The sequence below is a fragment of the Scyliorhinus canicula genome, chromosome 20 (genome assembly GCF_902713615.1).
Source record: "Scyliorhinus canicula chromosome 20, sScyCan1.1, whole genome shotgun sequence".
Lineage (NCBI taxonomy): Eukaryota > Metazoa > Chordata > Chondrichthyes > Carcharhiniformes > Scyliorhinidae > Scyliorhinus > Scyliorhinus canicula.
Genome location: NC_052165.1, coordinates 38,486,869 through 38,514,194, shown reverse-complemented (window position 1 = coordinate 38,514,194; position 27,326 = coordinate 38,486,869). Strand labels below are relative to the sequence as shown.

Sequence of the window (27,326 nt, the reverse complement as noted above, 5' to 3'; positions counted from 1 at the left end):
GCGATCGGGGCTCACTGATTGGCGGGCCGACCTCTCTCCCCCCCCCCACCCCCGGGCCTACTTTGTTGCGCGGCCAGCCCCTGAATCCCGATGCCATGTTGATTCGGGGCTGGCACGCTGAAGAAGTCCCCCGCGCATGCGCAGGTTGGTGCGGCGCCCGTTTGGCGCCGGGAAGAGAGTCTGGAGCGGCGTGAACCACTCCAGTGGTGTGCTGGCCCCCTGTGAGGGCCAGAATTGGTCGTCCCCTTTTCGCGCCATCGTGAAACACAACGGCATTCACGACGGCGCGAACATTTGGGCTCCATTTTGGAGAATCGCCAAGATTTAAATACCTAACTGCTCCTTGGCTCTCAGGCTAAGTGAAATGATCATTTTAAACATCAGAGCACAATGTCCTGAACATCTCTTATTGCATCAGTACATTAGCCACTGAAATTAGAACGTAAGATGATACTTACAGCAACTAGTCTCTCCAGACTTTCTATTTTCAGATTTTCTTCCCCTTGATTTGAAGCAGTTTCTGCTTGTGTATTCTTTATGGCTTGCAAAATATCTTTCATGCCACTCTCGAATTGCTCATTCTCTTGCCGAAGTTCTTTTACTATAACCAAACAATATTACTCACATTAGCAAAGAAACAATGGTCGTCAGTCAAATTTAGCTTACTGAAAAAAACCTTACTGATACCTTTTACAGAGCATGTAATTCATCTACTACTTATATTTATACAGTATCTTTAACATGATGAGACATCCCAGGGTGCTTCACAGTATTATGAAACAAAGTGTGACACTGAGCCACAAAGAATATATTGGGGAAATTGTACGGCCCCTCAACCAGGTGAGTTTGAGGCAAGGTGTATACATAAAATAGTAGGTGGCCAGCACACCACCTTTCGCATTCTCGAGCTGCCCTCCATAATACGGTGGTTGGGTGTGGAATCAGCCAGCCCGCCCACCCTTAGGCCTTTTGAGGCACTTAACAAGCAAATAAAAGGTCAGCTTTGGGTCTAATTCTGCTTCTGTCATCCTGCATCCGTGCCAGGGCAGCACGGTAGCACAAGTGGATAGCACTGTGGCTTCACAGCACCAGGGTCCCAGGTTCAGTTCCCCGCTGTCACTGTCTGTGTGGAGCCTGCACGTTCTCCCCGTGTCTGCGTGGGTTTCCTCCAGGTGCTCCGGTTTCTTCCCACAGTCCAAAGACATGCAGGTTAGGTGGATTGGCCACGATAAATTGCCCTTAGTGTCCAAAAAGTTTAGGAGGGGTTATTGGGTTACGGGGATAGGGTGGAAGTGAAGGCTTAAGTGGGTCGGTGCAGACTCGATGGGCCGAATGGCCTCATTCTGCACTGTATGTTCTATGTTCTAATATTGAGGGCACCAATTCCGGTGAAAGGACAGGTGGGGTACCCTGCAAACCAAATTGGTAGCCCCACTTTGTGCCTCCACCCCCACCCCCCCCCACCCTGCTACTAGCAAAAATGTTAGAAATAGTGGGGGGACGGCTCAATCCAACCCAACCTTCTGGATAAACAAAGGCTCCTGGCATCACCTGAGCCTCAAGGAAGATGCATGATTAAGTTTTCCACTTTTATTTTGAGTATTATTAATTTTTTCCACCCAGCACATCTAAAGGTCTGCACAGTCTCCACACCCCATGAAAATCCAGCCCTTACACTTAAAGATGACAGATAGTAATCTTTGTTTGGTTAAGTTTTCACAAATGGACGATTTGAGCAAATCCGTAGACATGTCTGGTGCAAGATTTCGGCACAGTAAACATACTAATTAAGGTTTTATTAAAAAGGCAAAGCTAAAAACTCTCTTACCTAACAACCCCTTCATTTACAGCTTATTAAAAAAAAAATTTGAAAGAAAGGGCTTACAGTCAGACTTCAGCTGAGCAATTTCGGTCATCGTTTGTTCCAGTTCTTTGTCCTTTTTCTCCAGTTCTCTTGAAATATATTCATTCTAGGACGTAATACAAATATAGTTCACTGTCTGAGAATTGTAGAAATGCTCATCATTTCTCTCTCGAACACAGAATCAGTGAATGATTACAGCTCAGAAGGCGGCCATTTGGCTCATTGTGTCTGTGCCTCTGCAAGACCAACTCATCTAGTCCCAATCTCCCACTTTTCCCCCAATAGCCATCATTTAATCTGCTTCCACCACCACGTTCTCGGCCACTGCCCTTCAGTTCGTAACCACTCGCTGCATAAAAAGGTTTCTTCTCATGTTGCCTTTGGTTCTCTTGCCATTCACTTTAAAATCGAGGGTTTCTCCACCCTCCCGCCAATGAGAAGTTTCTCCCTATCGACATTGTACAGATCCTTCATGATTTTGAACACCTCCTATTAAATCTTCTCTCAACTTTTCTTCATTGAGAACAGGGTCAGCTTCTGCAATTATCTTCGCAACTGAAGTTTCAAGTCTCTGAAACATTCTCACATATCATTCCTGCACTTTCTCTATTGCTTCTTAAAAAGTGTGATGACAAGAATTGGACATAATACTCCAGTTGAGGCCAAACATTGTTTTATAAAGCATCACGATAATTTCCTTACTTTTGTATTCAACGCCTCTCCACAAGCTCAGGATTCAATAAGCATTGCTAACCGCATTCTCAAATGATTTGTGCACGTAAAGCCTGTGATGAATGTAGGAATTTCAGATATATTGTATTATATGTATTTGGTACAGTAAGGGTTAAAAGCCTGGGTTGGTGTGTGTAAGACTGCTGCAGTAGTGTTTTAAAATAACCTTGATTGCAAGACAGCTAACCGTTTTGGAGCCAGAGGTGCAATTAAAGCATCGGAAAGTTTGGGCTAATGGACTTTTATTTATATTGAGGGCTCCCTGTGGAATAGTTAATTAGAGACATTGTGTTCAGTTTAGTAAGATGATGCAATTAATGGGAGGTAGTCACGGTGTTGAAGTTCAGAATTAGTCTGTGGTGGAAGGCAAGCTGAGAAGCAGTTTCTAAAAAATACAGCCAGAAATTATGCACTGTTCTGACAGCGTTCAGGTCTATCTTTTCAAACAGTCTCAAAAGACATTTCTCAGAAGCAAGTATTCCTGCTAACTCTATTTAAAAGTGGATTGCAACCAGAGATAGTATATCTATTGTTTGAGTGGGAGTAAAGATAACAGCTAAGGGTTATTATATCATTGTGTTGATTAGCATTGTTCAAGGGGTAATTGTAAGCTATTTTCTTGTGTGACGTTAAAAATGTTTTAATACTGTGTTAATAATAAAGTTTGTTTTAATATACCATATCCCTACTTGGCGTGAAATCACTCCTTTCCTCACAATCTTACAAAATTACAATAAAATATTGGAGTTTCTGTCCAGTATTCTAGCCACTGTTGGGGTCTGGTCCAGGATCGTAATAAATCCCAGGTCCCTCTGTTACCATATCCTTTATTCTATCCGGCATCTCCTCATTCTTTCTATGAAAAGGAACCCACTTCACAAGTCTTTACATTAAATTTAATCTTAAAGTTTATCACCACCCTGCTCAGAATTCTCAATATATCCAAGTTTTGTGCCATCTGCAAATTTTGAAATTGCGGCCCGTACACCCAAGTCAAGTTCATTGGTATAGATCAAGAAACAATGTGGTCCCAGTACAGATCCCTGGAACAATAAAACATTTACCACCCCTCTCTGCTTTCTGGCACTTGGTTGACTCTGTATCCATCCTGCCACTGTCCCTTTTATTCCAGAGGCTTTATAACTTTGTTGACAAGCCTGGTACATGATACTTTATCAAATGCCTTTTGGAATCCATGTACATAGCATTACCATCATCAACACTCTCATTTACTTCACCGAATCAAAATCAAGTTACTTAAACACAATTTGCCTTTAACAAAGTAATGCAGGATGTCTTTAATTAATCCACATTTGTCTAAACAACTAATTTTAGCCTAAATTATAATTTCTTAAAGTTTTCCGACCACCAAGGTTAAATTGACTGTGAAAAGCCACATTCCGGCGCCTGTTTGGGGAGGCTGGTACGGGAATTGAACCCGCACTGCTGGCCTTGTTCTGCATCACAAACCATCACAAACCAACTGTCTAGCCCACTGAGCTAAACCAGCCCTTGCATTCTCACTGGTTGTTTGTTTGTTATTGTGTTATCATGTAAATCCTCAATGAATATACTTTTTTAAAATATCTTTTTGGAAAGGCCTACCAAATTAACTGACAATCAGGTGCTTAACGGGACAATGATGGGCCTTCCCTGGGATCGTGGAATTTGAGGACAGTAGATAAGCTCACCAAGAAGCTGACAGCTCAGGGGTGGGAAAACTACGGCCCGCGGGCCGCATGTGGCCCGACAAAGGTTTTTACGCGGCCCGCCAATGAGGTGCCCGGAATCATAACCGGCATTTTTGAAAAGCCGCCGGGGAAAAGCCGCTGAAGTAAATGCGCTTATTCAATAATTGGCGGGCCGCATAAAAACGCGCGTAGTGGGGTGGATGAGTGGGGCTGTCTCATTGGTCGGTTTAGTTGGGTGTGCGACCAATAGGAGTCCAGGTTACAAACAATAAGCCTTATTATTGTTTGTAACCTGGACTCCTATTGGTCGCACACCCAACTAAACCGACCAATAAGGCAGCCCCACTCATCCACCCCACTACGCGCGTTTTTATCGTTGACTCGGCTAGGCTGTGCTTCTGTCAGTGTTAAGGATCAGCACAAGCAACTTGACACCTGGGGCGAAATTCTCCGACCCCACGCAGGGTCGGAGAATAGGCAGGAAGCGGCGTTATTTCCGCTCCCGCAGGTTTTTCAATTCTCCCGCCGGTCATAAACCGGCGTTGTGCAAATCCCGCCGGCAGCCTGTGAAAACAGCTGGCGCCGGCGGGATTTCATTTTTTAAAAAACTTACCTCAAATCTCCGGCCCGGATGGGCCGAAGTCCCGCCGCTGGGAGGCCTTCTCCCGCCGCCGAGGTTTAAACCACCTCTGGAAAGGCGGGATCAGCGGCGCGAGCGGGCCCCCGGGGTCCTGGGGGGGCGGGGGGCGATCGGACCCGGGGGGGGTGCCCCCACGGAGGCCTGGCCCGCGATCGGGGCCCCCCGCTCACTCTGCGGGGCAGTGCCGTGGGGGCACTCTTTCTCCTTCCGCTCCGCCACGGCCTCCGCCATGGCGGACGCGGAGGAGAACCCCGCATCGCGCATGCGCTGACAGTGACGTCAGCGGCCAGCTGCCGCTGATGTCACTGCCGGCGCATGCGCCGACCGCCGAAAGCCTTTCGGCCAGCCCCGCTTCCGACGGCGCCGGGTGTTTGCGCCAGTCTTCTGGTGCAAACTGCTCCGGCGCGGGGCTGGCCCCCAAAGGTGGGGAGAATTCCCCACCTTTGGGGAGGCGCGACCCCTGAGTGGTTGGCGCCACTCCCCTACGCCGGCACCCTCTGTCACGCCGGGTAGGGGAGAATCCAGCCCCTGATTTCAACAAACTGGTAAATGACTGCAGTCAGATGCATCATTCTCATTGACATTGTTCTGTTACTTACTGAGTTACTTTGATTTTCAAATAAATGTGCTTTTTTTTCTTTAAAGACCTTTTATTTTGGCTATTTTAAATATTAATTATTTTACTTAATATACTATGCGGCCCTTTAAAATTGTGAATTTCTGAATGTGGCCCTTGCACGGAAAAGTTTGCCCACCCCTGTGACAGCTATTCAAAACTCTGCAGTGCCACTGAGGAGGTGGTAGCTGCTGCCAGTAATACACCCACCCATGACCACCCATTGACCCAAGCACAGGTTAATGATGGTGGGATGGCTGCACACAACCGGGTCCCTCAATCAGGCGCTGAGGCAAGAAGGCCATGAACTTAATCAGGACAGTGGTAAGAAGCCATCCACTCTCCAGGATGATTAAATGCACCCACCCATGCCCCCTTCCAATCAGCTAACTCACCAGAGGGGAGGACATTAAATTCCACCCGGTGTTTTTAATGAGAGAGGTCCCCTGGGTCTGCTCTGTCTACACTTGCATTGTAAGAAAACACTCTCACGGAGTAGCTGTACAACCCAATAATACACCCACTCAAACCATTTGCCACCTTCCTGTTTTTGCGAGTTGTGTACAGGTAATCTGCACTACCTGCATTAGTTGTCTGTTGAGTTTGGTCAGTTCGAATTCTGCAGTCTGGTACGCTCCTTCTTTGTTCAGTAACTCTCTGCGTATCTGACGATTCTGTAACGATGCATTAATTTAGTTAGAATGCCTTGAGCAATTAAGTGCGGATTCTGTCTCATTCACTGAGAAACATTCCTAAAGGAGTTAATCAATTTAAATGTTAGATTCAGTCCCTTCACTAGGCATTTTTCCTATTTTGATCAGAATTTTTCTTCCTTCTTCACACTAAGACAAGTTCACTTTCAAAAGGAACAATTGTTAAGATCGTATTTTGCAGAAGTCATGTGATTATCATCCGGTTTCCCATGTTGCATGAATGCTGGAACTGTGGATTAAGGAATTTTAAGTATGGAATGTTACTTAAGGGTCTTCTGCTGGGAAGAGTAAGGAGACCCTTCTGTTTCCAAACAATTGATAGTCCAATTTTTAGCCCGAAAATCGGTGCTATTCCCGCTATCGCTACCCGGACTGCAATTTTCTGGCATTATGAAGAATTTATTTTTCCCCATGGGAAAAACACAACGCCTGAGGTGCCAAGTGGTTTGAGTCGCCTGCCCCAGGGATCATCTGAGCACTTCAATGAAGTGGGGGGGGGGGGGCACTGCATTTAAAGGATTCCACTGCACTTGCTCGCATTCAAGCCAGGAGAATGGCAGCAAGGAAACTAGCACCTTGATTCATTCAGGGGCCCTAACCTGTATGCCATGGAGAGACCCTCAGGCTGGCAGGAGACACTCTAGCAAGGTGGCGAATCCCACCTGGGAAACAGTCGCATCAGAACAAGTCTGCAATTGCAATGCAGATAAAAGATGAAAGGCATGCTCCGTTCTGGCAGGATAAGTGCTCTCTGCCTCCTCTGTGCACTTCACTTTTCCGCCACCCCTCAAATTGTCACCTCGATCCCAAATGCTGCCACCTAGAAAGGCCCCAGCATCCGACCTCCCACAAGCTTCTTCACAATCCGTGGGACTCATCAGAACCTCTACCTTATTATGCGCAGTTTCCACATATCATCTACATCTGACCCACCAGCTCATATCATCTGCTTTTGTATTCCTGCAGGGAGCTCACCACAACCACCTTGAGTGAAAGAAGATGGGCTGTGAAATGCCAGAGCTGAGGATTCTGACTAGTTTTGAAGAGAGAGCCATGGAGTTCACAGGGGAGGAGCAGGACCACGGCTATGTTGAGAGCAAGGTGGGCCTGTGAGAGAAAGGTGAAGAGCCACTGCACCTCCATCCAGATGACCAAACCCTTGACCATCTTCCCTGCCTTGCAGGAAAATCACTCGAAGAGCATGCTCTGTCTACCAGCAGTATTCCACCGCCCACCTTCAAGAGGTCATCTCGGGGGAGGACACTGATTATCACAGAATTTACAGTGACTGTGGGAAGAAACCGGAGCACCCGGAGGAAACCCACGCACACACGGGGAGGATGTGCAGACTCCGCACAGACAGTGACCCAAGCCGGGAATCGAACCTGTGATGAAGCATCACAGCCAACAGTCGGACCATCAACCTTGGTGAGCGACCGTAGCAAGCAGGCTTCTGAGCCACTAGCCAGTGAGCACCCCACAGCCCTGATCCACATTGTGAGGACAGAAACATCTCAGGGAATCAGATAATTGGAGGTCTGCCAATCTGAATCCCCCTTTCTTGAGACCGATGCAACTCAGATGCAGAGGGCACAACAGGGTGATGTGACAACGCCACCCAAAAGTAGGCAGGGACCCTCCAGATCCCAGCTTCCAGGGGATGCCTGCCAAGGGCATCCCAGGCAACAGAGTGTGGAACACTTGTGTGAGAAATGCAGAAATTACAGATACATTGTATTATATTTATTTGGTGGTGAGGTTTAAAAGCCTGGGTTAGAGTGTGTACTGCTGCAGTCATGCTTTTAAACAAATCTGGGTTTGAAAGACAATAATGCCAAAAGTTTGGTCTGATTCAATTTTGTTTTGATTAAGCGGATCCCCGGGGAGTTAATTAGTTTTCAGCTTGGCGAAATGGTCATTGCTGGGTGGGGCTAAGGCATAAGGTTTTTTCAAATGCATTTTTGGTATCAGTTCTGATCTGGCTGGAGCTGAGGCCAAGTAAGGCGGTGGGTTTTCACTGTGGGTTAGTTAAAAGAGATTACCTATATGTAAAGCAGTGCAGACTTGTCTAAGGACAAGGGGGAGCTGCAAAATGCCATGTTTTGAAGACATCGAGCCAGAGTTTCTGCAGGGGTTTGGACCAAAGTCAGATCTATTCTGTAAAGCAGTGTCAAGAAATCTCTTTAGAATTTAGAACAGTACAGCACAGAACAGGCCCTTCGGCCCTCGATGTTGTGCCGAGCAATGATCACCCTACTCAAGCCCACATATCCACCCTATACTCCAAAGCCCTGGCAGAAAGCCCACGTATACCTATCCCAGTAACCCAACAACCTCCATTAACCTTATTTTTTCAGACACTAAGGGCAATTTAGCCTGGCCAATCCACCTAACCCGCACATCTTTGGACTGTGGGAGGAAACCGGAGCACCCAGAGAAAACCCACGCACACACGGGGAGGACGTGCAGACTCCGCACAGACAGTGACCCAACCGGGAATCGATCCTGGGACCCTGGAGCTGTGAAGCATTTATGCTAACCACCATGCTACCGTGCTGCCCCCTTTCTCAAGGAATAACTCTGAAAAGCAAGTATTACTCTTTGCCACTTGTATTTAAACTGGATTAAGAGCTCAATTGGGTTTATTTTCTTGTTATTTAAGACGGAATAAGATAGCAATTAAGGATATTGTGTTCACTGTATTGAGTAGTATTGTTTAAGGGGTAATTCGAAGTATTTTCGGCTGTGATGTTAAAGATTTTAATAATGTGTCAGTAATAAAGTTTGTTTTAAATACCTAATCCCTATTTCGTTGTGCAATCATTCCTGGAGCAAAGTATCCTTTCCTCACAAGGCGACACGGTAGCACAGTGGTTAGAACTGTTGTTTCACAGCACTAGGGTCCCAGGTTTGATTCCCGGCCTGGGGCACTGCCTGTGCAGAGTCTACATGTTCTCCCCGTGTCTCCGTGGGTTTCCTCCGGGTGCTCCGGTTTCCTCCCACAAGTCCTGAAATAAGTGCTTGTAAGGTGAATTGGACATTCTGAATTCTGCCTCACTGTACCCGAATAGGCGCCGTAGTGTGCCGATTAGGGGATTTTCACAGTAACTTCATTGCAGTGTTAATGTAAGCCTACGTGTGACACTAATAAAGATTATTATTGATTATTAGAATTAGAATAAAATATTGTGGTTTCTGTCCGGTATCCCCCAAAATGCTAAGGATGTACGATTGGTCGAGGATGTAACGATTATGCGGGCTCCCTGGAAAATGGGCACACATGTCCATGAGGTGCATCTAGTGGTCACACATCAACTGCACATTGAGCAAGTGGAACCCCTTCTGGTTTATGAAGGGTCTCCCTGGTGCCACGATGATGGAAAGCGACATGGGCGCAGCTGATCACCCCTGCAACTGTGGCAGACAGGTTATGTTGCCAAAGACAATGGCCCTCTCATCCTGCCAGACCTGGTCGAAATGTAAAAACTCCAAAGCCCTGGCAGAAAGTGCATTCATGATCTCACGGATGCACTTATGGGCGGTGCCTGCGAAATACCACACAGGTCACCCATGGAGCCTTGGTAGTACCCCATAGCGTAAAGGTTGAGGGCTGCCATGAACATATCGGCCACAGGGAGCAGGTATCCTGTGCCACCACATTGCGCCAAGTCCCAAGGATGTGGCACTCGTACTGCACTGGTGAGGCAGTGTCTTCTGCGGCACACGTTGTCTGACAACTCCATTAAGGATACACGAGTCCTGTACACCCTCGGTCTCCTTCCGTGCCTTCATGCCTACTGCACATTTGGTGTGGCTTCTGGCCCTACAGCCTGTTCTGCGGCCCTCTGGGTGTCACTGTATGTTGCTGCTGGAGTCTGTGCTTCTTCAGCACTGTAGTAAGTTGCATGTCCAGCTCCTCTGATATCAGCCGGATTACAGCGAGAGAGGGAGGTGAGAAGAGAGAGGTTGGTGTTGCTGACAGATAATATCATTACCTCCCCAAACCCAATGGGCTCCCAGACCTAGGTTCAGGCATCCTCCCATCTCCAATACAGTACTGGCCCCAGCCTAGGCCCTCGCCCTTGCCTTTGGCCTCCAGTCAGGCTCTCTCTAAAGTTGGGGGTTCTAACAGGAGGGTTATATGCTCATACTCTTAATGGCCAGGGTCTACTGAACCATGATATCTACCTTGGGAGATCTTGGGTCCTGACTGGCAGGCGCTAGGGTCCAGCACAGAACTGGGCCCAATGCCTCTTGATCCCATGCAACTAAGCGTTGAGCCCTGAACCCTGAGTACTCATCAAATTCCTTGACTTTGGGACTGAGGGCAGCTGACATTGTTGAAGGTTAAATCTGGATGGCCAATTAGTTTTGAAGTACGAGTCTCAGGAATGTTAAAAGTACATCATTGCTTTATGCTTCAGGAAAAGGGCAACGCTAATATGAAATGAAATGAAATGAAAATCGCTTATTGTCACGAGTAGGCTTCAATTAAGTTACTGTGAAAAGCCCCTAGTCGCCACATTCTGGTGCCTGTCCGGGGAGGCTGGTACGGGAATCGAACCGTGTTGCTGGCCTGGTTTAAAAGCCAACGATTTAGCCCAGTGAGCTAAACCAGCCCCTAGGCACCCTTCTTACTCAGGCTGCATCAACACTTAAGCCATCTGAACAGCTGCTCCACTGTGATCACTCAGCAAGAAAGACTGAACAGACTGGAACTTATTTCTCTAGAAAAGTGAAGACGGAGAGATTATCTAATAGAGATATTTAAATTATGGCGGGGTTTGATAGGGTCAATGTAGGGAGCATTTTTTCACTTCTGAAGGAGATCAGAATTAGAGGTGTAAATATTAGATAGTCACTAACAGATCCAATAGGGAATTAGGAGAACATTTTTTACCGAGAATGCTCAGAATGAGGAACTTGCTACCACAGGCGTGATTGAAATAATGCAGTTAAGGGAAGCTAAATAAAAACGTAAGTGAGAAAGGAATTGAAAGGCATGCTGGTAGGGTTGGACATTAAGCAGGCTGTGGAGATTCCTATGGCGCATTATCACTAATACGGACCAAAGGATGAATGGTCTGTTTCTATGCTGTGCATTCTATGGATCCTCAGGATTGAAGGCGTTTACTGAACTAGGAAACTTTTCTCAAAACATAAATGACAAGGACCCTTAATTAGAGTCTATTAAGTAAATTGGCGAGAGCTATATCTATGGAAGACAAGCCAAAGAACTGAGGAAGCCCTTATCAAGTGTTTTTAGAACCCATCCTCATTTGCTCACATACATGCTAAATTCAGTCAGGTTAAAAATTAGAGGTAATTAATTATCAATAACTAAATTACTGTAGGCATAATTCAATAAAGTGCGCACCTTCTTTAGACGTGTAAACCCATGTGTTTGCATTCTGTTGTAGGCTGTTAATCATACTTAATTATTTGTACGACCGTTAGAAGAATTAGAAATCTCTGATGGAACATTGTATCTTATTATCTAACCTGCGATTTAAGGCTTGATAATTCTAGCCGTAACTGTTCTAGGAGATCGTCTAATGGATCACCGTCCATGGTAAGGCTCTTGGCTGGCTCTTCAGAATCATTCACCTGCACTGATTGAACACTTCCAGTCGTGGGGACATCTGCTTTCTCAAGTAACCCTGCTGCATTATTCACTGGCATCTCTGGTAACGTTACCAAAGTGGTTGTCAATGACCTGACGGGAGATTCTAGTTCTTCAAATGGATTCGTTTGCAACTGGTTAACAGATGGTTTCTTTACATAATATTGTGTTGCATCCTGATAGTTAAGAAACTGACTTTCTCTCTGGGAAGTCATAGTGTCTTCCTGACGCAAAGACTCGCGCCGAGAACTTCTTACAGATCTCTGAAGAATATCTGAAATCTGGCTGGACATTTTCATTAATACAACATCCCTATAGTACTCAGTTTCTTGGGGAGCATCAGCAAAATTTCTTCTATCCTATATAAAAACAGAGCAGATGCAGTACTGAATTAAATGACACTTTCCTCTCAATGAACCCTGATCATTCCTTAGCAACATCTTTAAGCTAGAAATAAATATAACTTTCAAAAGAGCAGTGAAAACAGGTACAGAATTATTTTGAACCATCAATGGTCACTTACATCATATTTTGCTGGGCACTACAAGGCAGCAATTCCTGTAAAATCTATAAATAAGTATACAGGAAAGTAATTTCTTAAAGGTATGTAGAATCATGGAAATTCTACAGTGCTGTTGGAGGCCATTTGGCTCATCGAGTCTGCACCGACTCGCTGAAAGAGCACCCTCGCCCGCCCCATCCCCGTAACCCCATCTAAGGGGCAATTTATCATGGCATTAGCATTGGATTCAGTCTTGATGATTTATCAAAAGGAGGCCATTTAAGAGACATTATGCAAACTTACACACAGTAAGTATGCAATGTCACTGAATGGGGCCTCTTCAGGAACTATCTTGCTGCTACTTCTTGGGATTAGGGAGTTTAAGTGAAGATACACTGACACCATTGGGTTGTGTGCACAGGCACACTTACACACTAGTGACTAATTGTTGCATCAACACACTTCTTCAATGTTATGTCACAAGTTATATCTGAAGAGCGCTGAGAAGTAGATATGCTAGTCTCAGGGATTGGATGTTTTCTACACCATATTCCAGGGTCCAATTTTAGATAGCCGGCTTTGTCACATTACTTAGGAAGTAAATGATTTTAAAATATTTTCCTCAGAAGAATGTGTCAATTTTAAAAGGCGAATATTCCGATATATGATTGTTCTGTATTGTTTCCCCGACTCATTTTATTCTCTAATCGATTTTTCCACTGCAAAGTTTACCTGTGCCATACAATTTCTCTGTTTGAAAGGGCAGGCTGGAGATCTGGCCCCATTCCTTCACCATTGTTGTGCGATAGCCATTTGCTAGGAGGAGCACAAAGGTGGTTTGGATACACTAGCTGTCTAATTTTCTCTCCCTCCCCAAAAGGACGCACCTGGTTACAACTGAGGTCAGGAACTCATGGTGTGCACCTAAATACATTGGAATTCCACTATTATGGACAAAGTGAGGTCTCTATTGGTTTTGATCATCTAAAGGGACTTGGGAGAGAAATTTCCCAAGTTTCCTCTTACAAATAATTCTGGGTTTTCATCCTTCCTCCTCCCGGGACACCATGGTTCAGATGGAATGGGGAGTGCTGTAAATATTATGAGACACATAGCACAGGAATGATAGGAGCATCTTTTTCCATATATCGCTGTATCATGCTTGTCAAGGCATTAAATTCTATTCATTCTTCTTCTATGACAGAATTAAGATAATGGACTTGACATTTCATTTCACTGCAAAAATTGTAATTCTATTACACTTTACATCGGATGCTGGTCAGAATTACTTAACAGAATAAGGTTACTGCATCATAATTTAGATATGTTTGACAGAATTAAAATTTCAACACAAAGCTGATGATGTTACCTTGTTCTTTAACTCAAAGTTTGAAATACTTGACCATTCTGATTCTTTGCTTGGATTTATCCTTTCATTAAGCTGATCCTCCAAACCCAGGTCCTCTGCTGAAATTCCTAGAAAGTGCAACACATTGACTAATCTTGGCATGCTACTCAATATGATCAAAGATAAAATCTATATGTAAAACACTTAGTTCTATATTTTAAATTGAAATTCAGAACCTATTTTAGACATGAAGTATTATTTCAATTTATTGGACAGGATTTCCATTTGGGCCAGCACCAAAGCCAGAAATTTCCGCCCAAAGGTCAACGAGCCTGTAAACGATCTGTCAAATTGTCCATCCCACCCACGACGATTCCCACAGTGGGAGGGACCAGAAAATTTACCCCATTGCATTTAAAAAGCTTATGCACAAGCTGATTTATAGCCTATAAAGAACCTTATCAATAGTAGAACAATGAACATCATTTCTAAATAACAACCATAGCCCCCAGCAGTTGCTTTTGTACATTTTTTTCTGGGGGACAGTGATTATTAATATAAAAACCCCATCCTTCCTAATCTCTTTCTTTGCCTTTCATTTCCCTAAAGTTATCAGCAATTATCAGTGTGTGTGTAAATAATATGAAACTAATTACACCCTACAAGTCAATAAATGGAAATTATATTCCAGGAAAGAGCCTCACAAAAACACCAAGAACAATTTATAACACATTGTCATATTTCCCCTGTTTTGATACGTTTTAAACTCACTGCATCTTGTGTACAGCCTAATTCACATTTGTTTAATCATCCTTGATTTCCTTTATGATTTGAATGAATATTGTATTTCTTGTCCATTGTGCACTTTACATTTTATAATATTGTTGGTTCATATTCTTCATGGATTTGAGCTTGTAGAAGGAGGAGATTTGTTAAGAATTGCATTGACTTCTTGTATTGAGTGGTTTTATCTTGTACCTTTTTGTAGAGATTTGTTCGGAATCATTTTAAATGTGATGCATTATTTTTGGTGTCATACTGTAACTCTTTGTAATAAAAATTTGTGTTAAATTTTTAGTGGTGCTAGCCTGGAGAGGTCCTTGGCTTTGACCACTAACAAAGACAGTGGACATGAACCAGTCCACCACAGGGGCACCTACTCCATAAGAAGAACATGAGGAACAATCCAATGAGCAATTGTAACCATGAGTTCCAGACCACATCACATCAACCTGTTCACTAAGATCTGTTGAGGGAGAGACTTAATTTCTCCACTTGGCATCTCAGGAGTCCATCACCACACTAGACAGCCTATTATAAGCTTTAACCCACCATGAAAGTAATTGCAAAAGCCTGGAATTTGGAGAATATCTGGTAGCAAATTGTCAAAGTTTGACGTCATTACCCCTCAGAAATTCTGCAATTTCAGAATTTAGTGCAATCGTAAATTAAGACGGGAATCCTGGTGTTCACTGATGATTGCACAATGCTCAGCACCATTCGGGATTCCTCAGATCCTGAAGCAGTATGTGCCCATTTATAGCAAGCCTGGACAGCATTCAGGCTAGGACTGGTAAGTGGCGAGAAACATTTGTGCCACACAAGTGCCAGGTAATGACCAACAAAAGAGAATCCAACCATCTTTTCTTGACATCCATTGGCAGTACCATTACTGAACCCCCCCATTCCAAATTAAAAAAAAAAAAATCAACATTCTGAGGGTGACCACTGACCAGAAACTGAACTGGACTAGCCACATAAACACATAAATACTATGCCCCTAGTACAGGTCAGAGGGTGGGAACTCAAAGCCTGTCCACCATCTGCAAGGCCTAAGTCAGGAGGGCACCTGAATATTCTCCAATTGCCTGGATGAGCGCAGCTCCCACAGCATTTAAGAAGCTCAAAACTATCCACGACAAAGCAGCTCGCTCGATTAACACCTTATCCATCACCTTCAACATCCATTCCCTTCACCACTGATGCACAGTGGCAGCAGTGTGTACCATCTACAAGATGCACTGAAGGAACTCTTCAAGGCTCCTTCGACAGCAACTTCGAAACCCACAACCTCAAACACCACAGCAGCCGCAGGTAAACACCACCACCTGCATGTTCTCATCCAAGTCAGACAGCATCCCGACTTGGAATTATATTGCTATTTATTCACTGCCATTGGGTCAAAATCCCTAAACATCACCCCCCGCCCCCACCCCCGCCAGACACATACAAGCAGGACTGTGGGTATATATATATACCACATGGACTGCAGCGGTTCAAGGTGGCTCACCATCACCTTCTCAAGGAGAATTAGGGTGGACAATAAAAATGGTGGCGTAGCCAGCGAAGCCCACATCAATGAAAGAATTGAAATTCAGTAACATCAATTACTTTCGCGAGAACCTCTACTTTTTTGCTCTCACACTGCTGTTAGAAAATCCATTAAACATTAAGCCTTGTTCAATGAGATGTAACTAGAATTTTTAAATGCCAATCTGACTAATAACTACTGCTGAGCAACCTATCTAGTCTTGATAATATAATTTTATATTTGTGGAGAGTTAACGGTTTCCATTTTGATTACTTTTTTAAAAAATGCTTGTTCATGATATTTCAACTTTAGCCTGGCGACACATGTTTCCCACTCTGTATTTCTCTCTCTGAACAACTTTTAAAAATTGATCTGATTATTAGTACTTTGGTTTCCTCGTTGGCTGTCTGTGAGAATTCTTTATTATGACTGGCTGCTTAATGCTGGGAATCCCCATTAAGCCACATTAGAATTATTTCACATTGAGAGAGTTAAAGTTCTCATCACAGAGATGGTTAGTTCTCGCAGCAAGGCTTTGTTCGAGGTCAGTGCTCAGTGCCCTTGTTTCAACGCTGGCCACAAAATCTGGGTCAGTTATGCTGCACAGACTGCAGTGACTAAGTGCTGGGCATGTTTGAATTTTGAGGACATTTTCAACCTAATTTTCCCACCACCCCCAAGCATGTCACCTTGGAGCAAAGAAAATTCAGGTCTCAAGTGTCAGTCTGGATTATATTCTCCAGCCCAGTTGAATCCGGAACGTTCGGACCTCAGAAGTGCGAGTGCTACCCACGGAGTTATTAAGGTGGGAGATGCCACGGTTACAATGCTTCTTTTTTATCCCAGACCGCCCACTTGAGGCCTTGGCTCTTCTCCAGGGGCCTCAGCCACAAAATTTTTCTCGCCTCCTCAGAAGCACCAAACCACTTTGGGGACTCATTACTGTTGCTTAATGTCAGGAAACTAGTGCCACCTGTGAGGTTTAAGCTTCTCTGATTATGTTGTTCACCTTGTTATTTAAAAGTACACTTTGCTCCAGTGTCATTGGAGAAACTACTGTGCACGTTCACCTAATGGTAACAAGAGCAAGCTTTTGGTTCTACATTTGCAAATACACGAGATAACAATTCTCTATTAGATGGTGATGTACAGTGATGGAGCATAAAATTTACCTCCAGAACCCGCTCGCATGCCTTTATCTTGAGCCATCCGGCGAATTTGCCTCTTCAACACCAGTCTTTCTTCTTCCAGGCGTTCAACCTGAATTAATGAGCATTGGAAGCTTTTGGACTTGAAAATGGAACAGTGCTATATAAAACTGTGACAAACCAATAGTAAGACAATCAAGATGATTAACAAACCTCTTTTAGCAGAATCTGGTTCTCAGCCTGAAACTGCTGTTGTTTCAAGTACTTGGTTTTCCTAAATTCACTCAGATCAATTACTTTGTTTGCTTCGAGGCCTAAACACAAATTATTTTCATTAACGCGAGAACAAACTGTACTTTTAAATCAACCTCTTTCATCAGCAGAGTTCAGGAGATAATGGGCAAAATACCACTGGCATTGTTAGTTATTGTGACAATGCTAAACACAGTTGGATGGACTGGTGGCACCGGATATTGATTGGTATTCCACTTTCTGGATTATTTACTGCGAGAGCTTGCCACACAATGGTAAAGGGAAGGAGTGCCTAAGATCTTCACGTTCATTTGGCTTACTAAGGTATATTGCCAGGTAACCTCAGGGGAACCAATGAGAAAAGGACAGGGGGCAACAAAGAGAGCTAGGGGGGGCAGAAAGAGGCGGGGAAGAGTGAGAGAGAGAGAGAGATGGCGCAGAGAGAAAGGGAGGCGAGGCAGAGAGAGAGAGAGAGGGAGAGGCGGCGCAGAGACAGAGAAGGAGAGGTGGCGCAGAGAAAGAGAAGGAAAGGCGGGGCAGAGAGAGAGAGAGAGGGAGAGGCGGGGCAGAGAGAGAGAGGGAGAGGGGGGCAGAGAGAGAGAGGGAGAGGCGGGGCAGAGAGAGAGGGAGAGGCGGGGCAGAGAGAGAGGGAGAGGCGGGGCAGAGAGAGAGAGGGAGAGGCGGGGCAGAGAGAGAGAGGGAGAGGCGGGGCAGAGAGAGAGGGAGAGGCGGGGCAGAGAGAGAGAGGGAGAGGCGGGGTAGAGAGAGAGAGGGAGGGGGCAGAGAGAGAGAGGGAGAGGCGGGGCAGAGAGAGAGGGAGAGGCGGGGCAGAGAGAGAGAGAGGGAGAGGGGGGCAGAGAGAGAGAGGGAGAGGCGAGGTGGGGCAGAGAGAGAGAGAGAGGCGGGGCAGAGAGAGAGAGAGGGAGAGGCAAGGTGGGGCAGAGAGAGAGAGAGAGAGAGAGAGAATGGCGGGGCAGAGAGAGAGAGGGAGAGGTGAGGTGGGGTAGAGAGAGAGAGGGAGAGGCGAGGTGGGGCAGAGAGAGAGAAAGGGAGAGGCGGGGCAGAGAGAGAGAGATGGGGAGATGAGGCAGAGAAAGGAGAGGCAGAGCAGAGAGAGTGAGAGATGGGGCAGAGAGAGAGAGATGGGGAGATGAGGCAGAGAGAGGGAGAGGTGGGGCAGAGAGAGGAGGAGGGGCAGAGAGGGGAAGAGGACAGGCAGAGAGTGGGTGAGACGGGGTTGAGAGAGAGAGGTTTAGGCAGAGAGGAAGAGGGACAGGACAGAGAGAGGGAGAGAGGTGGGGCAGAGGGGGTGGTGGGGCAGAGGGGGAGAGGCGGGGCAGAGGGGGAGGCGGGGCAGAGAGGGAGAGGCGGGGCAGAGGGGGAGAGGCGGGGCAGAGAGGGAGAGGCGGGGCAGAGAGGGAGAGGCGGTGCAGAGAGGGAGAGGCGGTGCAGAGAGGGAGAGGCGGTGCAGAGAGGGAGAGGCGGTGCAGAGAGGGAGAGGTGGGGCAGAGAGGGAGAGGCGGGGCAGAGAGGGAGAGGCGGGGCAGAGAGGGAGAGGCTGGGGCAGGAGGGGAGAGGTGGGGCAGAGGGGGAGAGGTGGGGCAAAGGGGGAGAGGCGGGGCAAAGGGGAGAGGCGGGGCAGAGAGGGAGAGGCGGGGCAGAGAGGGAGAGGAGGGGCAGAGAGGGAGGCGGGGCAGAGAGGGAGAGGCGGGGCAGAGAGGGAGAGGCGGGGCAGAGAGGGTGAGGCGGGGCAGAGAGGGAGAGGCGGGGCAGAGAGGGAGAGGCGGGGCAGAGAGGGAGAGGCGGGGCAGAGAGGGAGAGGCGGGGCAGAGAGGGAGAGGCGGGGCAGAGAGGGAGAGGCGGGGCAGAGAGAGAGAGAGAGAGAGAGCGGCGGGGCAGCGAGAGAGAGGGAGAGGTGAGGTGGGGCAGAGAGAGAGAGAGGGAGAGGCGGGGCAGAGAGAGAGAGATGGGGAGATGAGGCAGAGAAAGAAGGAGAGGCAGAGCAGAGAGAGGGAGAGGCGGGGCAGAGAGGGAGAGATGGGGAGATGAGGCAGAGAGAGGGAGAGATGGGGCAGAGAGAGGAGGAGGGGCAGAGAGGGGAAGAGGACAGGCAGAGAGTGGGTGAGACGGGGTTGAGAGAGAGAGGTTTAGGCAGAGAGGGGGAGAGGCGGGGCAGAGGGGGAGAGGCGGGGCAGAGGGGGAGAGACGGGGCAGAGGGGGAGAGGCGGGGCAGAGGGGGAGAGGCGGGGCAGAGAGGGAGAGGCGGGGCAGAGAGGGAGAGGCGGGGCAGAGAGGGAGAGGCGGGGCAGAGAGGGAGAGGCGGGGCAGAGAGGGAGAGGCGGGGCAGAGAGGGAGAGGCGGGGCAGAGAGGGAGAGGCGGGGCAGAGAGGGAGAGGCGGGGCAGAGAGGGAGAGGCGGGGCAGAGAGGGAGAGGCGGGGCAGAGAGAGAGAGGCGGGGCAGAGAGGGAGAGGCGGGGCAGAGAGAGAGAGGCGGGGCAGAGAGAGAGAGGCGGGGCAGAGGGGGAGAGGCGGGGCAGAGAGGGAGAGGCGGGGCAGAGAGAGAGAGAGGCGGGGCAGAGAGGGAGAGGCGGGCCAGAGGGGGAGAGGCGGGGCAGAGGGGGCGAGGCGGGGCAGAGAGGGCGAGGCGGGGCAGAGAGGGCGAGGCGGGGCAGAGAGGGCGAGGCGAGGCAGAGAGGGAGAGGCGGGGCAGAGAGGGAGAGGCGGGGCAGAGAGGGAGAGGCGGGGCAGAGAGGGAGAGGCGGGGCAGAGAGGGAGAGGCGGGGCAGAGAGGGAGAGGCGGGGCAGAGAGGGAGAGGCGGGGCAGAGAGGGAGAGGCGGGGCAGAGAGGGAGAGGCGGGGCAAAGAGGGAGAGGCGGGGCAGAGAGGGAGAGGCGGGGCAGAGAGGGAGAGGCGGGGCAGAGAGGGAGAGGCGGGGCAGAGAGGGAGAGGCGGGGCAGAGAGGGAGAGGCGGGGCAGAGAGGGAGAGGCGGGGCAGAGAGGGAGAGGCGGGGCAGAGAGGACAGAGAGGGAGGCGTGGCAGAGAGGGAGAGGCGGGGCAGAGAGGACAGAGAGGGAGAGGCGTGGCAGACAGACGGGGTTGTAAGCTGCAACCACACCATCAATGGGACACGTTTATTTATGGATTTTCTATTCCAACTGATTACAAGGGCATTTCATCGAATGTTGACATTGACGCATGACCAGAAATTGTGACAACAGAAAGTTGTGTCTCTACCTGAGGGGGGGGGAGGTTGCCCGGGAATGGTGGGGGGAGGGATCCGCAGGGAGAGTGAAAGATGATCTGGCAAGGTGGGATGGTTTCCCTCTGTCACTGGCGGGTCGAGTACAGACGGTTAAAATGTACGTGTTGCCGCAATTCGTGTTTATTTTTCAATGCCTGCCAATTTTCCTGCTAAAGGCTTTTTTCAGAGAGATTGGGGGAAGGATTACTTCGTTCATATGGGGAGTCAAGGTGGCCAAAGTTAAAATGGTGCTGCTACAGAGGGGAAGGCAGGCAAGGGGTTTGGGTCTTCCAAACCTGATGTATTACTACTGGGCGGCGAATGTGGAGAAGGTGCAGAGCTGGGTCAGAGGGGTTGTTTCCCAGTGGGTCAGAATGGAGGAGAGTTTGTGCAAGGGGTCAGGATTGAAAGCACTCTCAACAGCGCCGTTCCCGATAGCCCCGGGGAAATACTTAGGGAGTCCGGTAATGATAGCTTCATTGAAAATCTGGAGGTAGTTTCGCCAACGCTTCGGGTTGGGGGCAGGGTCAAGGGAAATGCCGATTCGGGGGAACCACAGATTTGAGCCAGGGAGGTGGGATGGAAATTTTCCGAAATGGGAGTAGATTTGTTTCTTTGGGGTCGGTTTGCAGGATTGAAGGAGCTGGAAGCGAAGTATGGGCTGGAGCAGGGGGAAATGTTTAGATACATGCAGGTTCGAGATTTTGCCAGAAAGGAGATACAGAGCATCCCAGTAGAGCCGGCCTCCACATTGCTGGAGGAGGTGCTGACGACAGGGGGAACTGGAGAATGGGGTAGTGTCAGCAGTTTACGGAGCAATTTTGGATGAGGAGAAGGCCCCACTGGAAGGGATCAAAGCAAAGTGGGAGGAAGAGTTGGGAGAGGATATGGAGGAGGGGTTCTGGTGTGAGGTGCTCCGGAGAGTGAATGCCTCCACCTCGTGCACAAGGTTGGGGCTGATACAGCTGAAGGTGGTATACAGAGCACACCTCATGTGGATGACGATGAGCCGATTCTTTGAAGAAGTAGAAGATGCGTGTGAGCATTGCGGGGGGGGGGGGGGGGGGGGGGGGAACCTTCGCCTCGTTGATCGCCCAGAGGTGGATCCTGATAGGTTGGAGAGCAACCACTCCACCCTGTGTCCTGGTGTGGCGGGGGACCTGTTGGAATTCTTGACTCTTGAGAAGGTTAAATTTGAACTGAGGGGAAGGATGAAGGGGTTCTGCAATTCATGGGTATTATTCATTCTGCACTTTGAAGAACTGGATAACATTAAACATTAGTTGGAGCGTGTGGGTGGGAGGGTGTGTGTGTTAATGGCGACTATGGGTGATCCCCAATTCCTTTTTGTCATTTGTTGTGTGAACATGCGAGCTAATGTTTGGGGTTTGGTGGGAGGATGGGATCATTGTTATTGATATGGGGATTGACATATTTGTTACTGATTACTGTTTATTGTTGGTGGGTGTAAATTTGGGAGAAAATATGAAAAAGGAGAATAAAAAAATATTTTAAAAAAAGAAAGTCGCGCATCAATTTTCTTGTTCCTCATTGCTGCTGAACACTGGACTGCTCTATGATCACTTTTGTTATCATTTTTCTTTATAGAGTGCATTAATGCCTTATTAAATGATCACATGCAGAAGTATTATCCTTGTATGTCAATTATGATTTAAAAATCAGACACTAGAGATAATAATGGTAGTTTAGCTAAAATTTGCATCAACTGGCTACAGAAAAATGAACGCTAAAAAATGAGTCAGCTTTCCCCGAGGTACATGTTGATTTGAGTTCGGTACAAGGTGCAATTTACAAAACAGTTCAGGGCAAACCATTGCTGTTTTTCCTCCTGCTCTACTCCCCAGATGGTGAGAGTACCTGTGGAGCTGGAGTGACGCCACTGAACGCAATAGGAGCTGGGACAATGAGATGGCTGGGCAGTCCACGGGGAACTGCACATTCCTGGCACATTACATATCTGGGTTAAAAACGCTGCGAGTGCTGGCATTGAAATCTGGAAAAACTATTCATTTAAGTTCAATGTGTTTGGAACCATTTCAAGTTCAAAGTAGAAAATCACTATAATTTGCAAATAAGGAGCAAACATTGAGTGCATTTGGTTATCACTGAGGTTCTTAACACAAACCTAAGCGCTCCCGGAAATTTTCGTTTTCATCCAAAACATCATTTATTTTCATTTCAAGCTTGTTGATCTCCCTGGTCATCCCTTCTATTTGATGATCTCGAATTCTGATATGATTCTTGCATTCCTTAATCTCTGCAACAGCATTTTCCAGTCCATATACACCCTAATGCAGAATAACACAAATTAGCATATTTAGTTATATCTGTTATACCAGAATGATATGAGCATAAGGGTATTAAGGGATATGGAACCAAGGTGAGTAATTGTAATTAAGATAGTGCGGCTATGATCTAGCTGAATACTCCTGTTCCAATGTTAGGTGTTACTCAGTCAAAAGCATGTGTACTTCAATTTCAGATATTGTACATCTTCAAAAGCATCAAGGAGATAATGGCATGGTAATCCTGTTTTCTAAGTGATATCAATTGAGGGAAAAATATTGGTTGCAACTCCTGAGAGAACTCTTCAGTTCTTCATTGGGAATTATAGGTTCTTTCTTGTCTTTCTTTATATACCCCTTTGTTTTCATTCCATTTCATTTTAACTATCTTTTACCTTTTATTTCTTTCTTGTCTTTATATTTCCCCCACTCTTTCCACCTATCTTACCCCCCCCTGTCATGATATGCAGACAGGCAGCTAATGAACACAGAGAACAGGACATGACCAATGAGCAGGCAGGACACTCAGGGGTGGTATCTCACTATAAAAGGCACAAGGCGCTCACACTCCGCCTCTTTCCACTGATGAACATCTACAGAGTCAAGGTGTATTTACAGTATCACACCTCCAGCACATGGCTAAGAGCTAGTCTGATCCAGTCAGACAGAGTAACCACACTTAGGTTAGCAGAGAGTCAAACTCATAGAGAACTGTGCTAACGGTGCTACTGGTTCAATAAATCAGATTGAACTAACTTCATGGTCTGGAGTATCTTTTGGTTAAAGCTGCATCCAGTTGCAGCCTGGGTTATCTCAGAGTACATAACACAACACCTCCTTTCTTACCTTTTCTCCCCTTTGCTTCCCCCTTCCTCCCCTCCTTTTTCTTATTTTACCTCTGTCCCACCAATGTCCCCCCTCCCTTCACATCTACATTTGTCACTGCTTACCCTCTGATTTTAGTTTCTCTGCCGTTTGGCCGTTCACACCTTTTGTTCTCTCTGGGGACTGCCGTTAGCACTCTCTTCCCTTGGATTCTGTGGCTATGACGCATCTTTCATTCCCTCACCCTACAGTATAAATATCTTCCACTTTCTATGCCTTTTAGCTTTGACAAAGGGTCCTCTGGACACGAAACGTCAGCTCTCTTCTCTCCTTACAGATGCTGCCAGACCTGCTGAGATTTTCCAGCATTTTCTCTTTTGGTTTCAGATTCCAGCATCCGCAGTAATTTGCTTTTATATAGTCTGGTGGTTATGTACTGGGCTGGTAATCCGGAGGTCTGGACTAATTACTTTGAGACCCCAGTTCAAATCCCACAATGACAGCTGGGGCATTGAAATTACACTTCTAATAAGTAAATCTGGAATGAAAATTTTGTTTGCCTTGAATTAAGATAGCACAAGTGTTCATAAAATTTCACCGGTACATGCATTCATTTTTTAAAAATTAGATAATAAAGAGAAATAAATATGTGTATTTATCAGGGACCGGGAATGTAACAGAGGATTGACCGGGGCACGGTTAACCCTTTATATCTTTGGTCACGTCCATACCCTTATGCACACTATATGTATTTCTCTTATATGAAGCCCTTAACAGGCCTAGAGATTTTCTTATACGAAGCCCTTAACAGGCCTAGAGATACTCTAGAATCTGTGAAGCGGGGCGTGAACCCAAAACCTTCTGTTTCAGTAGCTTCCTCCAAGAATACACTACATACATACTGAACAAATTTTCAAAAAACATTCAAATTAATGCTTTGTGTTCTGAATGTTTAAATACACGACAATCAAATAATTAGAAGAAGCTGCGAAACACATTGGTGAAAATTAGCAGATCTGCTAAGAGTGTTATAAATTAGATATATCAATGTTTTACAAATGGTTGAATTAAGGTAACACAATGTTTATAAAATTTCACTGGTGTGTGCATTCACTTTTTTAAACATCAGATAATAAAGAGGAAAAAGCTACAAATTTCTAAGGACTGGGAATGTGATAGAGGAATGACTAGGGTCAATGTTAACCTTTATATCTTTGGTCATGTCCACAGCCTTACACACTTATTTTATGAAGCACCAGTTCGTCAATTTTAGTCATGCTTGGCAGCAACCTGGAGCCAGAGAAATGACAGGAAAAAAATGTTCATCAAGGTAAATTCCCCATCTCTGCAGAATGGAGAACCATGTTTGAATAGGGCACAGGTCAAAGAATCAGCACTGCACTAGGATTATCTCAGGCCCTTGCTCCATCAGTGCACAGGTTCACCTCTTCAGCAGGTTCAGGACTGGTGAATTCTCCCGACAGAGTGAAATTAAACATTGACTGTCAATTCTGCAATTGTTCTCAGCTTGTTGAGAGTTTGTTAAAGCTAGGCCTCCTTAAAATCTGTCGCCAATCATTTCCATGACAATCGTGGATTGAATGTATTCTAATCAAACTGTTTAACTTAACTGTAAAATGAAGAAAGGTTATTGGTGTATGTTGTGGTAACCACTTACAGATTCATATGCCCTCAGATGGGTCAGCGTTTCTCCCAGTTCCTTGTCTTTTTCCCTCGCGTCTTTCTCTGCGAGCTCAGCCATTCGCTTTGCTTCAAATGTTGTCTGCTCAGCATCCCTCACCTTCTGCTGGAGTACAGTGATCTTGGACTGCTGATTAAGTGCTGGAAAACCTTGAAGAAATCAGAATCATATTTTGGTAGCAAATATTTGCATGCTAATCAAAACAGCATTACTTCAATGAAAATAATAATACAACACCCAAAATATTTTCTTCTGTATTGAAATTGCACAGAACCGGGCTGGGATACTTAACCTCCCTGCAAGCAGCAGTCGTGTTTATTCACTGACAGCTCATGGTACTTGCTTCAATCACAGTCAGTCCTCATTTAAAATTGTGGCTACATTCCTGAAAATTGCTACTTTAAGTAAATCATGTGTTTCCATAGGAATCAATATTAAAGTTGGAGTTAGGTTCCTACTGCATCAAACATGCGCAGCACTGTGCATTCTGAGCTGGAGTAACTTGCAAAAGAAAATAAATCATTCAATATAACAAAAATGCTAAATGAAATTAGATAACAATACATCACCCAAACAAGCCCAGCTTCAGTGACTCACTCCCAGCACCCCAGAAACTCAGATCAACTTTAATCTCACTTTCCTTTCCCAGTCTGTATCCATCTCCCTATCTCTTTGTTCCCAGTCTGTCTCTCTCCTTTCCCACTCAGGGTCAGAACTTTACGGCTCTGCCACAATGAGGATAGGGTCAGAAAATGGAGGAAGCCACTCAACAAAACTCCATTGATGCCAGCGGGACTGGAAGATTCCACCGGCCTCTCAGCTATTCCACTTCGTCTCTCTCTCTCTCTCTCGCTCCTCTCCCACTCCACCTCTCATCACTGCTTACCCTCTCCACCTCTCATCGCTGCTTACCCTCTCCTCTTCTTTTAAATTCACACCCTTACAATTACCCCTTAACAAAACTACTCAACTTCCCATTAAACAACAAGAATAGAAACATACAGCTCTCAATCATCTTAAAATTAGCAGGGCATAGGGTAATACTTGCTTTATAAAACAGATTTGAAATGAAAGGAAATTAAATGAAAATCGCTTATTGTCACAAGTAAGCTTCAAATGAAGTTACTGCGAAAAGCCCCTAGTCGCCACATTCCGGCGCCTGTTCAGGGAGGCTGGTATGGGAATTGAAACGTGCTGTTGGCCTGCCTTGGTCTGCTTTCAAAGCCAATGATTTAGTCCTGTGCTAAACCAGCCCCTAGATTTGGCTCCTGTTGGAACACTTTCAGACTTTGGCTGAACATCTTCAAAAAGCTGGCTCACCTGATGTGTTTCAACTTCTTCCTTGTCCCCAGACAAGTACTTTACAGAATATTACTCTTTTATAACTATCCGACTATGAGAGAATTGTGGACTCAGTTTCGGGCAGATCTTAAATACAGCTCCTCTTTTTCTCCCAAAGCATTTCTAAAATCTAACTACCTCTCGGCACCTCTCACCCATCCAGCAATGACCTCATAGCCTCAAGCTGAAAACAAATTATCTCAACAGGCTTCAAAAGCACATTCACTCCTCAATGACTTGCCCAGTCAAAACACATTCCTCTGGTCAATTTCACCTGTTTCCTAGAAACAAAGTGAAATCCTTTTTAAAAACATGACCACTGAAGTCAAACACACTCTCACCCCAGGTTTTAACCCTTACATTGTCCCAATATTTAGAAGCCAATATTCCTAAATATCCTCCATTTGTCACTTCCTACATCCACTGTGTTATGCACATCCAACATTTCATTCACCTCCTATGTATAGAAT

At 46.3% G+C, this 27,326-nt stretch overlaps 1 protein-coding gene across 14 annotated transcripts in view; it reads right to left on the bottom strand.

Moving 5' to 3' along the window:
• cep290 (centrosomal protein 290) overlaps nucleotides 1-27,326 on the bottom strand; it is a 190,026-nt gene that overhangs the window by 113,663 nt on the left and 49,037 nt on the right. For 12 of the 14 annotated variants that reach the window (XR_005458314.1, XM_038780396.1, XM_038780387.1 and 9 more), the window contains 9 exons: nucleotides 25,492-25,664; nucleotides 22,829-22,991; nucleotides 17,402-17,502; nucleotides 17,213-17,300; nucleotides 13,751-13,857; nucleotides 11,759-12,238; nucleotides 6,125-6,217; nucleotides 1,886-1,970; nucleotides 459-601 (listed from right to left, as the gene is read on the bottom strand). Coding sequence is in view for 13 of the 14 variants with exons in the window: in XM_038780396.1 (XP_038636324.1) it covers nucleotides 459-601; nucleotides 1,886-1,970; nucleotides 6,125-6,217; nucleotides 11,759-12,238; nucleotides 13,751-13,857; nucleotides 17,213-17,300; nucleotides 17,402-17,502; nucleotides 22,829-22,991; nucleotides 25,492-25,664 (1,433 nt within the window). In the remaining variant the exon portion in view is untranslated. The remainder of the gene's footprint in view (nucleotides 1-458; nucleotides 602-1,885; nucleotides 1,971-6,124; nucleotides 6,218-11,758; nucleotides 12,239-13,750; nucleotides 13,858-17,212; nucleotides 17,301-17,401; nucleotides 17,503-22,828; nucleotides 22,992-25,491; nucleotides 25,665-27,326) is intronic. The other 2 variants (XM_038780394.1, XM_038780398.1) reach the window with 1 other exon arrangement.